The 13,615-nt window shown below is 32.2% G+C and overlaps 2 protein-coding genes across 13 annotated transcripts in view; both read left to right on the forward strand.

Moving 5' to 3' along the window:
- LOC111275434 (mediator of RNA polymerase II transcription subunit 15a-like) overlaps positions 1-13,615 on the forward strand; it is a 46,004-nt gene that overhangs the window by 17,874 nt on the left and 14,515 nt on the right.
- LOC149511101 (mediator of RNA polymerase II transcription subunit 15a-like) lies at positions 2,426-12,001 on the forward strand. 12 transcript variants are annotated; one of them, XM_089754994.1, is made up of 9 exons: positions 2,426-2,752; positions 3,816-3,934; positions 4,735-4,846; positions 5,185-5,287; positions 5,796-7,181; positions 9,157-9,227; positions 9,754-9,828; positions 10,117-11,337; positions 11,540-12,001. In XM_089754994.1, the coding sequence occupies exons 2-9, from the start codon at positions 3,822-3,824 to the stop codon at positions 11,771-11,773; spliced, it is 3,315 nt and encodes a 1,104-aa protein (XP_089611120.1). In that variant the 5' UTR covers positions 2,426-2,752; positions 3,816-3,821; the 3' UTR covers positions 11,774-12,001. The 12 variants fall into 12 exon arrangements, with proteins under 12 accessions (XP_089611120.1, XP_089611121.1, XP_089611122.1 ...); XM_089754995.1 differs by having other exon boundaries at positions 11,546-12,001; XM_089754996.1 differs by having other exon boundaries at positions 9,166-9,227.

Below are 13,615 nucleotides of genomic sequence, written 5' to 3' on the forward strand. Positions count from 1 at the left end.
GAAAAAAAACCTTGAAATCCTTCTTTTTTTTTTTTCCTTCTTTTTGACTTTATCTTCTAATATAGTTTGTTTTAGCTTTTGAAATGATGTTGGTCTATTACTATTTTATAAGTTTCAGGCAAAACCCATGTCACTTAAATCATTTGAGGCATCCGTTGTGACCATGGTTGATGACCGAAGCTTTTTTTATTAAGCGACAAGGGTTTTTATTCAGAACTTTTAGGTGAAGAGCAAACTAGATTAGAAATACCTACATGTAATAAGGGATAAAGATCACTTTTATTTTTCGAAAGTGAAGGGAGAAAAAGAACGTAAAGACAACATAGAGCCGGTGTTGATTTGACGACATGTCACATTTGTGGTCAAATTTGATAAATATTCATTGATGGAAATTTAGATTGCTTAAGATTCTTACTTGCTAAGGGATCTTTTTTTTTTTTTTTTTTTTTTATAATATCATTATGACTATTCTTAGATTTTAGATTTTGTGGAAATTTAATTTTTTTAGATAATTTTAAGAATATATTTTTTCATATACATCTCATGTATATACTTTTTTTTTGTTTCAAAATATGTCATTTACTAATTTTAACAAAATTTAAGAAAAATTTTTAGATTTTAGTGTATTTAATATTAAAATTTAAAATTTTTTTATAAAATTAAAATTTTATGACTTTAATGTTAAAAAGTTTAAAAAATCATAAAATTTAATTTTAAAATATAAAAAATAAAAATTTTAAATGTTAAAAAAATACAACATAATTTTGAGACGTTTCAAAAAGGAAAGATGGAAAAAAAAATAAGACAAAAAAATGTTATTTTATTTATACATACTTTTCATAAAAGGTGAATCTTAATTAATACAAATAAAAATGTAAAAAAAAAAAAAAAGACAACCATTGAAATCCAAACTTGGAAGGAAAACAAAAAAAAAAAAAGATTAAGTACGCCAACTTCAACATGCAAGATTCGCATTACTAAATTCCAAATGTTGCCATGTAATTGTAACCTAATTATTTTGACTAAAATCACTATAATAATTTTGTTTTTCAGCGACGACATGTGAAAATGATTTGTGAAAAAGTGAAAGAGTGGCTTAAGAAATTTTAGCCCACGATTTTTACCGTTGTCAAAGGTAAAATTTTTGCAGTAAGGAAGTGATAAACTCAACGGCCAATGGCCTTCAAATTTTTTTTTTCTTGCTTTCAAATCAAAGAGCACCATTTTTTTTTTTTTTCGTGTTAATCGACTTGCTAGACTTTTTTTTTTTTAATTTGAATTCGAAAATTTAATTTTAAAATCAATTTTAATATTATTAAATTAATTTATAATTATTCATTATTAAGTGAAATTTTATATATTAATCTTAAAATGATGATTTATAATTATTATATATCAAATTTAAAGTTTACCGTATGATAATTTATTTTAATTCATATTGTATTTTTCTTGATAACATATTGATTTATTATGAATTGATTTTTTTCTTATGCAAAAACTTATTTAATTAATTAATTATGTTTGTAATATTTACTTGTAAATGCTTTTAGCTAATTATGTCCGATAAAAGAATTTGATTTATTGTAAAATGGAATTTGAATTACTTGGGTCTTGAAAGAAAATTAAATAATTTAGTTAAATTATATAATCATCAACTAATACTTTATTATTATAAATAAATGAATTACAAATATATCTATTAAATCATTAAAAAATTTTCAATTAAATTTGATAATTTTAAATATGATATATTTATATAATATAAAAATTATATAAAAAATATGAAAATTATATGATTTAAAATTTTAATTAAAATAATATATAATTTAAAAATAAAAAATAAATTTCATATTTAACATGATAATTTTATACATATTAAATACAAAATAAACAAGAAATAAATATAAAATTTTTCTAATTACAACGTTCCTTATCAAGTTGATTAGGAAATTAGGAAAATTTTCACCATTCATTTTGTATCAATTTTGTAAAAAAATATAAGAAAAACATATCAAAAGAATTTCACTTCTTCCAATACTAGTTTTTATAAAACAATAATAACAGATTTTATTTTGATAAATAAATTTGAGACAGACAAATTATTTACAAATAAAATAACGTTAAAATTTGAATTTAAAAGAAGTGTAGGAACTAACCTTCGTTGGTTCGATTAATTTTATTATAACAAAAAAGTGGTTAATTCCAAAATAAAAATGCATCATTACAAAAAAAAAACAAATTTTTGAAAGAGAAAAATTCAAAAGTGTAAGGAAGGAATAACAACAAATGTCCTAATTGATAAAAAAAAATCAAAATTAGGGTTTTTTTTTCTTTTTTAAATCGTCATTATCTGTGGACATGAAAAATAATAATAAAATAAAAACAAAACGCAGACAATATACAAAGATATGTCCCTGTAAGAGTCATTGCCATTCACTTCGATCCAACACATGACTTTCTTTCCCTTCTTCCCGTCTAAGCTTCTTTCTTCTCTTTCTTTTCTTTCGCTTTCTTTTCAACCAAACGAATAAATATCAGTTGGTTTTCCTCCTTTTATTTTCTTCTAATAATATTTATTTATACGTGAGAGTTAGGTATTTTTCCAATTATGCCAAAAAGAAACAAAAAAGAAATTTTATAATTTGTTCTCTGTATTATCAAATCAACGATAATCTGAGGCGTGGGTTTAATTCAATCTGGGATTTGGTATTTGAAAAAAAAAGCGGATCTCTCTTGGAAGCTCTTCGTTGAGGTAAAAATTTCAAACTTTTTATAGGTTTTACGATTCTGTTGCCTTAATTTCCTCGAAAATCTTACCTGGGAATATGTTTTTGACTGTAAGAATAAAATATTTCATTTTTTTTATTTAATATCACCTGGTAATTAACTTTGTTTTTTTTTTAATCTTTTTGCTTTAAAAAAAATTAGAAAGGTTGCTAGAATATTTGGATACCCAATAATGATAGCAACCCCCAAAAGCAGATTATTTCTATTAAACATAATTTAAATCATGAATTTTGTTTATATTTCTAGTTCTCTTTCTCTTTGCTTTTTCATTTAATGATATATGATAAAGTTCTAGTTATGGGGGCTGATTGCATTGGGAAAATGTCAAATATTTAGCTAGAAAAGTTTCAAGTGCAGTTGTTTTTGGTTAGAAGGCTCAACCTTTTAACCGTGAGCCTTGGTAGCATTCTCAGAAGCCAACTAACAATTAATTCTTTAGTGAATAGCAATTGGTTGAGTATTAGCATTGCTTTCCAGTGATGTGCTGGTCTAGTGGTGAAAGTAGTGGTGTTTTAGTGAGTTACAGTCCTCCTTAGGTGCATGACCAATGGCCTAGGACAGAGAGAAAAATCGGAATCTTAAGAGCCTTGTGAAGAAGGGTTTCCTAGTATTAGTATTAAATCAACCAAATTGACATCCAATTGTAAAGTTGTGGTTTACATAGCAAACCATCATGTTCAACTTAAGTCATGGTTGTAGGGTGTCTGTGAGTGTCTAGTAACATGTCTTGTCATTTTGTAAGAGTGCGGCAAATGATGTATACTGTCCACTTTATCTTACAACATTAACAAAAATGAAATCCTGCTCTTATGTATAAATTTATGGTTGCAAAAACTGTGTTTTACCCGGAGTTTCTTATCAAGAGAAGGGGGGTGTTTATTGCTACGAACTTTGTCAAATGTTTTGCATATTTGAGAAGTGATTTGTGTCCAAACTTACAAGTTTTTCTTTTTCACTTCCTTTAATATATGGCAAAAAATTTGATGTTAATTGTTTGTGACTTTTCTTTTCTCTTTTGATGTTGTCAGAATTTGATGGATACCAATAACTGGAGGCCTACTCCTGCCAGTGGAGAGCCCACCATGGATACAGGTGATTGGAGAACCCAGTTGCAGCCTGATTCACGACAAAGAATTGTCAACAAGATGTAAGTGAATTTTATGGTATTATTATTTGTTAAATATACTTGTTGTATTTAAGTTACTGATATTCTGTGGCATGTCTTTTACAGTTTCAATATTGTTAATAACCAAACAATACCATCAATAAAACCATATATCCTATTCCAGAGTGCTTTCTTTGTTTTGCAAATACATAGCTCGAAAATCAAAGCTTGCTCTTACCCAGAGTTTGGGCACAATATATGGGCCACGTATCTGGAAGCCTGATGTGGCTAAGCTATTGGGTCCAATTCTGTGTGGCATACTTGGTATCGACATTTAATGAATTTATGTGATTGAATGAGGATACATTTTGCTTTTAGATCTTTTGCTTCTTGTAAGCTTGGGACTTGTTTTCTCATTCGAGTGCTACAGTATGTGAATTGATGGTTCTCTTTTCTTCTTACTAACTGAATTATACCCATTCATTAAATAACTTATAGCTGTAACGGACACTAGTGGTCTTGCTTTTCTATATCATTTTATGAACGATGGTAATTTTGGTATGTGGTCTATTTGAATGTAGCTGATATATGAAGGTCATGATGGCCACTTTGTTTATTTGGGGGAACTTTGTTAAATTCCAATGCCATCGCTTCTGGATATTTGAATGAGACAGTCCTGAACAAGTTAATGAGGAAAATCTCAGATTATATCCTGGTTAATTTTCATTTGATTTTATGTTAACTTCACAATTTGGTCATGGCATAGTTTTATTAACCATGGAAGATTCTTATATATATCCTATTGGTTTGTCGATAACTTACACAATGCCTTGTGTGCATAGAATGGACACATTGAAGAGGCACCTTCCATTTTCTGGCCAAGAGGGTTTAAATGAAGTCAGGAAAATTGCAGTAAGGTTCGAGGAAAAGATTTTTACAGCAGCAAACAGCCAGGTAATCATAGAATATTGGCATTCCTTAACCTGCTTGGATGCATTGTTGTTTACCTATATTTTGTTTGTTTGCGTTGTGTGTTTGTATCTTTGTGTTTCTTTTTTTTCTTATTCATATGTATAGACATGCATACACCTAGACTCCTTGTCAATTACATTGGAAGTAAATAAGAAAGAAATCCAGGGAGGAAAGAGAGCAGAGGTAGGAAAAAAAAAGATGCTAAATGTTAACTCAATATTAAACATGGTTAATATAACATATTTGATAATCTTGTCTTGTATTTGAATAATGAAGTAAAGCTTCTTTACTCTAATGCTGTAATGGATTTCTATATTCAGTCTGATTATCTAAGGAGAATATCCTTGAAGATGCTTACTATGGAGAACAAGTCTCAGAATACTATACCCAACACTGGGAATAACAGCAAGGCCCCTGATCCAGGTAATAGCAGGAAACAGCATTTTGCTTTGATGTATTCTAGAAGTAGGACACTTTCCATTTACATGTCCTTTCTGTTCTTTTACATGCAGAGTTGTTTAACTTGCAACATTTATGCACATATTCTTTCTGCAACTATTCAAATGAAAATTATCTTTATTTTAACTCTTTTGTCCCCTTAACAAAGCGTGGTTGTTTTGGTGGGGTGGAGTTGTTTAAGTGATAGATTTGATGAGCACCCAAATAGAAAGCCCCTTTTGCTGTTTCCATGATTGAAGTCTTTCAGCATGGGATGCACCTCTTCATGTGCTAGGCCTAGGAATAATTTTATTATTTTTTCATGACCCTCGTGGTATGGTTCAATTGCCCTCACACGTTTTAAGTCAAGTTATCTTTTTGAATGATCCTCGTGCTTCAGTATTTTTGTTGTTTATCTTGCTCTAAAGTTTCTTCAATTCAGTTCTTGTGGGTTCTTCCCAACTTTTCTTTCTGAATATAAAATCTTGAGTAGGTTCTCAGGGCATGCAAAACCAAGTTCACAGTCAAGGGCAATCAATTCCTATCCCATTACAAAGTAATCAGTCTCAAGCACGTCAACAACTGTTATCCCAGAGTGTTCCAAATAACATGTCATCTGCTGGAGTTCAAAGTTCTACTGGTTTACAATCTGGGATGCCTTCCGTCTCTGGTCTAACCCAGAATTCTATACCTAATGTTGTTGGCCAGAATTCCAACATGCAAAACTTGTCTGGAATTTCACAGAACTCACTGGGGCAAGGGATATCTTCCAATATTTTTACTAATCAGCTGAGGCAAATGCAAGGAAGGCAACAGGTGCTACCACAACAGCAGCAGCAGCAGCAGCAACTATACCATCAGCAGTTACAACACCAACTTATAAAGCAAAAGATTCAACAAGGAAATATCCAGCCCTCACTTTTGCAGTCTCACATGCCGCAACAGCAACAGCAAAACATGTTACCATCTACTCAGTTGCAATCTTCCCAGCAATCTGGTATGCAAACATCATCGGTTATGCAGCCATCTGCCATGCAATCAACTCCTCTTACTGGTCTTCAAAAGAATCAACAATCTTCTCTACAACAGTCAACACAGTCCATGCTTCAGCAGCATCAACAGTCAGTCTTTAGACAGCAGCAACAGCCACAAGTGGCCACCAGTGCTGGTATTCTTCAACAACAAACAGCAATGACACGGCAGTCAATGATGCCTCAGCAGCAACAACAGCCTCCGCAGCCACAGCAGCAGCAGCAGCAGCCACACATAATGGGACAACATACAAATGCTGCAAATATACAGCAGAATCAGTTAATTGGACAACAAAATAGCATTGCGGACATGCAGCAGCAGAGATTGCTAGGCCAGCCTAATAATCTTCCAAACCTGCAGCAGCAGCAGCAGTTAATGGCTCAACAAAACCTCTCAAATATCCATCAGCAACAGTTGGGTCCTCAAAGTAATATTTCAGGATTACAGCAACAGCAGCAGCAGCAGCAACAACAATTGATTGGAACCCAGTCAGGTAACTCCAGCATGCAAACTCATCAGCAATCTTTACACATGCTACCTCAGCCTAAGGTTTCACTCCAACAAACGCAGCAGAGTGCAACTAATTTGTTAGCAACTCAAGGACAGACATCCCAGCAGCCACAGCAGCTGCAGCAGCAACAGCAACTGATGTCACAGATCCAATCACAGACTACGCTGCAGCAACAATTGGGTTTGCAACAGCAGCCCAATCAATTACACCAAAATATGCAGCCTAGGCTTCAAGCATCAGGTCAAGTATCAAGTTCCTTGCTTCAATCACAAAATTTGATAGATCAGCAAAAGCAATTGTATCAATTGCACAGAGCTGTTCCAGAGACATCATCGAGTATGTTTTTGAATCTATGCAGTTGCTTATTTTGTTCTTTCTTTGTCTTTCTGATCTTGTGTTATTTGACTAATCTATGCAATTTTTTCCTCTGATACTAGCACATTTTATCCTTGAAGCCTGAAAAAAATCTATTCTCTTATTTAGCTGCTATAGTTGATGCTAGTGTTTTGCATTGCATTTCTATTACAGAAAATAATTTCCATTCCAACTTGGGGGGAATTAAGAGAATATCTTTTTGAACTTGTACTATGTTGTCCTATCAAAGCACATTTTGCCTAGATGATTAGTCCTTAGCTAACAAAGACAAATGCTACCAAAATTAATGGCACCCTTGCCTTCATAAGCTGATCATGGGCACTGCCTGGCTTTTTATGCCACCAGAAACATTGTTGTTACCCATGTCACTGCTAAGTCTCCACTGCTGTCACTATGCTATTATGTTACTCTTAACACTCACTGCAGTTATTTTGCAATGGTTTTGTCAAAACACAAAGCAACTGCTGGATTTAATCTATTCATTTTATCAACAAATAATTGATGCTGTTTTATTCAATGAGTTTTCATGTTGGCTATAAAACATTCTTCTGGAAATAAGTAAACTGTGTTTTGTGTGCAAAGAGAAGTGACCATTTTGTTGGTTAAGTTCAAAAAGCAGAAACAAAATGCATAAACTCACTCATGCTCTTCATATTCATTTGAAATTTAGAATGGTCAGATATTTCTAGCAGTTTGTTTGATTTTGTCAGGTTGGTGAGATTCCTCTGTCCAACTTAAATATTGCTGTTCTTTCTGGTAATCTAGCTTTCAAACATGTTCCTATTACTTAATTTAACATAAAATTATGATTAGGAGATTGCAGTCCTGTTTGAGAGCAGCTAGTTACTGTTTTTGCATCAAAATAGAGGGTAAACATGCTTGCAAATGTCAGAGGAATTTTGTTTGGATGAAGAATGCATAATGAATGACTAGATAAACAAGTGGGTGACAGTGAGCTGGTTCATGCATGCATGAAATGGTTAAAAGGGTGTCAAAACTCAAAATTGTCTTAGTGGTGTTTTGATTGAGTCTAACGGCTTTTATTGAAACATTTAATTTGTGCTGTAGATTTAATTAAGTTTTATATGAACCCTATATTCCTTGAGTCTAATTTGTGCCCTAAATTTTTTTAATACTTTAGTTTGACTCACCGTTATTTGCTTGAGATATTTATTTTTAATGAATAACAAGTGTGTAGCAGAAAATAGTTTAACTTTTTTTTAGGTCTTCCTTTTCATGATCACTTAAACTTATCTATCATTTACTCCTATTCCAACTGAGCTTCTTAGTTATAGATGGCAAATGTATAGTTAGCTTTTAACTTGAGAAACTCTATAAGTAGCCTTGAAAAATAAGAGTGATGTTTGAACTTGGAGTTTGTCTCTATGTGTCACAATGGAAAGTCAAAATTAAAAAATTTTCTGCTTTTGTAAACGTACATCTTAGAATATCCTACAATTAAAAGGCATTGAAATTGGGTTGTAGGGAGCATGTTTTTAATGAGTAACCTCTAAAACTTGGATATGCATGGTTTGTTGCAGAAACTAGCAATAAAATTTTCTCATATGTTAATGTCCAAAATGTTTAATGGTTTCTTCAAATGCCTTTCAGTTGTAACCCGTGGTGGATCTGATGGAATTTTGGGACACAGGAATTGATTATTGGTTGTATTATGATCCCTGTCGATGTCCCCATCAATGCTATGTGTACTTTAATTTGCTTTCAGAGTTGGTTGTTTTCTGCTCATAATATACCCTTCTTCCACAAATAATCTATTTCAGTGTTCTTTTACATATATGCAACAAAATCATGTACCTTCATGCGTATGGAACAATTTTCTTTCATTTAAATTATGTTTTCCTTGCTTGTTCTTCCTCCTCCATAAATCTCCATTTTCTGATGTGAGCGCGGTTTATTTATCTTTTTTTTTTTTTAGCATCTTTAGATTCCACAGCTCAAACAGGACATGCAAATGGGGGTGATTGGCAAGAAGAGGTCTATCAGAAGGTAAAAACTATCTTGACTTATTCTCCTATAGATATTATTACAGTTTCAACTTGGTTTTAAGGAGGTTTTAGGTGTAGGAAAGTGGTTCTGAAAAAGAATAGAGTATGTTGGGATGCGTCTTATAGCAGGAACTATAAAATTGAAGAAGTAGGAGCTTAAAACATATTTGGTAAAAGAAATTCAGATATTTTCTGAATTACTTATTACTTTGTTAATAAGAACTTGAATTCTTTTGGCTTGTTCTTAGAAGAAAGAAAATAAAGCTTATTTAAATGCTTCAGCTCTCTACTAAAGATCTATTAAAATTGGTGAGCAAGAAACCTAAGACCAAGGTTATCTTGCATGCTTGATTTCAAAGTAATCATCATTTATGGATTCCTTTGTTTCTTCTGTTATTAACTAATATCAGTGCCCACTATTCAGAAAATGGAAAAATCTTGTTACTTTTCTAATAAATCATGACACTTGGATAAATTGAGTGGTTTAATTGTTGGTTAAGCATTCTGTTCGTGATTTTATGTTGCAGATCAAGACCATGAAGGAGACATACTTACCTGAATTAAATGAGATGTACGAGAAAATTGCTGCCAAGGTGCAGCAGGTAGGTTTATTATTTTACATAATCATATATATTCATTCCCTAACCTCAAGGAGTGATAGAACCCATCTGCACCATAGTCTGCCGCCCTGTATCTCTAAATAGCATTTAGAGAGGACTTTACTACTCCACATTAGGAAACTTTTGAACCCATACCACTTTTGGGTTGCTACTTGAATCCCCTTACCGTAGACACTGTTTAGTGGTTGCACTTATGCATATCTGGTGGAATAGTGGTTTGTAGTTTTACTTTCATCAGTTGAAAACAATTTTATGTGTGCTATTTTCCAGCATGATTCTCTTCCACAGCAGCCAAAGTCAGAGCAGCTTGAAAAGTTGAAAATGTTCAAGAGCGTGACGGAGCGCATTATAGCTTTCTTATCAGTTACCAAAACCAGTATCTTACCCGCTTTCAAGGATAAGTTGAGTTCGTATGAGAATCAGATAATACATTTTTTAAGTACCAATGGGCCAAGGAAGGCAGTCACAGCACTGCAGCAAGGACAGCTTCCTCCACCTCATATGCATTCCATGCCACAGCCTCAACCTCAAATTAATCAGACACAGTCTCATGATAATCAAATGAACCCTCAGCTGCAGTCAATGAATTTACAAGGTTCTGTTCCAACAATGCAGCCGAACAACATGACAAGTTTGCAGCATAATTCTGTGTCTTCTTTACCTGGGGTTGCAACAGCGCAGCAGACCCTGTTAAATTCACTGCAGCCCGGTTCCAATTTGGATGCAGGACAAGGTAATGCCCTAGGCTCAATGCAGCAGGCTGCTGCAGGACCTTTACAACAGAATCCTGTGAGTACCTCCCAACAGGCAAATCTTAACAATTTAGCTTCACAAAGTGGGTTAAGCGTCCTGCCACAAAACATGAATCCTCTTCAGTCAAATCCCAACATGCTTCAGCACCCACATTTGAAACAACAGCAGGAACAGCAAATGTTGCAGTCACAAAAGTACAAACAACAGTTTCAACAGCGCCAGATGCAGCACCAATATATGCAGCAGAAGCAGCAGCTACTGCAACAACACCAACAGCAACAACAGCAGCTGCATCAAATGGATGATATAAATGACATGAACATGAGACATGGAATTGGTGTTAATCCTGGTGTTCTTCAAGCAAATCTCCCAAATGGCCAACATCCAGGTTATTCATTTGAGCATTCAAACCCTAGTGCCCAATTTCTCACATCTTCACCCCTACTCTTTCAGGCTCCGTTTGTCCTACCTACTTCAACCCTGTTGAGTCCATATCCCATGCCTGAGAACTCTGAGAAATCCATTTATGGCACTTCCTCTCTGTCAAATAACAAAAATATTAGTCAGCAGCAAGCAAGATCTGAATGCCCTGCACCTGACACACCTGGTAATGGTATGTCAACATCACCTTTGCTTGCAGGGTTCGAAAATGCTAATGATACTCACAGTAATGCTTTAACAACTGATTTCGGCGAGTCGAAGGATACAGAAGAGCCACATGTTCCCAGAGTTACCATGGTTAGTGGAGCTTAATTAATTTTCGTTCTTCGCATGCTCTTTTTTCAATTTTCCCCTTTGACTTGATATGTTGTTCATGTGGTGAAAGAGTGGTAAAAAAGCTTGAAATCCTTCTTTTTTTTTTTTTTTCCTTTTGATTTTATTTTCTAGTATAGTTTGTTTTAGCTTTTGAAATGATGTTGGTCTATTACTATTTGGTAAGTTTCAGGCAAAACCCATGTCACTTAAATCATTGGAGGCATCTGTTGTCCCCGTGGTTGAGGAGGCAGCCACTGCCGTTGGTGTGGATATGGCCGCGTTGAGCAAGGGTGGTCTGCATCGAAGAAATTTCTTTCCACAAACTGGAATGACTGGAGCCGAGAAAATGAGATTCTACATGAGTGCACTGGCTATATTAGCTCTAATGTTTTGGTTCATTATAATAGCATCTGCATGAGCAGTAGCAAACAAATTTCCAAAGCTTTTAATATTTGGTTAAAGGAGGAAAGACCCATTGGTTATGGCATGGATTTCTCTCCTAATAAGTCATGACTATTGACTGATGATACTATTACTGCAAATTGTTGACAGGTGTTTGCTTATTTAAAGGTTTTTGAACTTGTTTACATTCCTATCAAATATATTAGGAGATGCATGTATCAAAGTTCATGCCGTTTAAGCCTCAGTGCATGCAGTTTCTGACCAATCTAGCCATGTAATAACACTAATTATCTAACTAAACACATAATTTGACCCTAGCTTTTTTTTATCGAGTGACAAGGGTGTTTAGGGTTTTATGTTTGGGTCGATCTAAGGTTATTCAATACCTTTTGGTGAAGAGCCATCTAGATTAGAAATACCTAGATGTAATAAGAGATAATGATCACTTTTATTTTTCAAAAGCATAGAGAGAAAAAGAACATGAAGCCAACAGAAAAGTTAGTATTGATTTGACGAAATGTCACATTTGTGGTCAAATTTGATAAATATTCATTGATGGAAGTGGACCCTTGCATGTGCTGCACTGCCTACAGATTGGTCCCTTTTTATTGTTTAAGATTATTAATCACTAAAGGGTCTTCCTTTTTTTTTTTTCTTTTTTTTTTTATAATATCATTATGACTATTCTTTGATTTTGTGGAAAATTAATTTTTTAGATAGTTTTAAGAATATATTTTTTCATATAAATCTCATGTATATACTTTTTTTTTATTTCAAAATATGTCATTTATTAATTTTTAACAAATTTAAGAAAAAAATTTAGATTTTAGTGTATTTAATATTAAAATTAAAATTTTATGACATTTAATGTTAAAAAGTTAAAAAAATCATAAAATTTAATTTTAAAATATAAAAAAATAAAAATGTTAAATGTTAAAAAAAATACAACATAATTTTGAGGCATTTGAAAAAAGAAAGATTGAAAAAAAAAATAAGACAAAAAGAATATGATTTTCTTTTTATATATTTTTCATAAAAATTGAATCTTAATTAATACAAATAAAAATGTAAAAAAAAAAAAAAAGACAATCATTGAAATCCAAACATGGAAGGAAAACAACAAAAATTAGATTAAGTGTGCCAACTTCAACATGCAAGATTCGCACTAGTAAATTTCAAACGTTGCCATGTAATTGTAACCTAATTATTTTGACTAAAATCACTACAACAATTTTGATTTTAGGTGACGACTTTCGACAATGACTTGTGAAACAGTGAAAGAGCGGCTTAGGAAATTTTAGCCCACAATTTTTACCGTTGTCAAAGGTAAAATTTTTGCAGTAAGGAAGTGCTAAACTCAATGGCGTTCAATTTTGTTTTTCTTTTCTTGCTTTCGAATCAAAGAGCACCATTTTTTTTTTTCGCGTTAATCGACTTACTGTAACTTCTCTTTTTTTTTTTTTTTGAAATTTGAATTCGAAAATTTTAATTTTAGAATCAATTTTAATGTTATTAAATTAATTTATCATTATTCATTATTAAGTGAAATTTTATATATTAATCTTAAAATGATGATTTATAATTATTATATATTAAATTCAAATTTTATCTTATGATAATTTATTTCAATTTATATTGTATTTTCTTTAATAACATATTGATTTGTTAAGAATTGATTTTTTTCTTAAATAAAAACTTGTTTATTTAACTAATTATGTTTGTAATATTTACTTCCAAACGTATTTAGTTAATTATGTCTGATAAAAAAATATTTTTTGTTTGAGATTTTTTAATATTTAATAATTATTTTAAATTTGATTAATCTTAACTCGAATCAAATTGAATTTTATAAAAAAAT

This window comes from Durio zibethinus, chromosome 26 (assembly GCF_047325235.1).
Source record: "Durio zibethinus cultivar Kanyao isolate XHJ-2024 chromosome 26, ASM4732523v1, whole genome shotgun sequence".
NCBI classification, from domain to species: domain Eukaryota; kingdom Viridiplantae; phylum Streptophyta; class Magnoliopsida; order Malvales; family Malvaceae; genus Durio; species Durio zibethinus.

What these genes read in the sequence shown, in the direction of transcription:
- LOC149511101 (XM_089754994.1), top strand. Translation starts at nt 3,822, where the DNA reads ATGGATACCAATAACTGGAGGCCTACTCCTGCCAGTGGAGAGCCCACC. An exon ending in CAAAGAATTGTCAACAAGAT is followed by an intron (nt 3,935 to 4,734) that starts GTAAGTGAATTT and finishes TTGTGTGCATAG; the next exon opens with AATGGACACATTGAAGAGGC. An exon ending in TGTTCCAGAGACATCATCGA is followed by an intron (nt 7,182 to 9,156) that starts GTATGTTTTTGA and finishes TTTTTTTTTTAG; the next exon opens with CATCTTTAGATTCCACAGCT.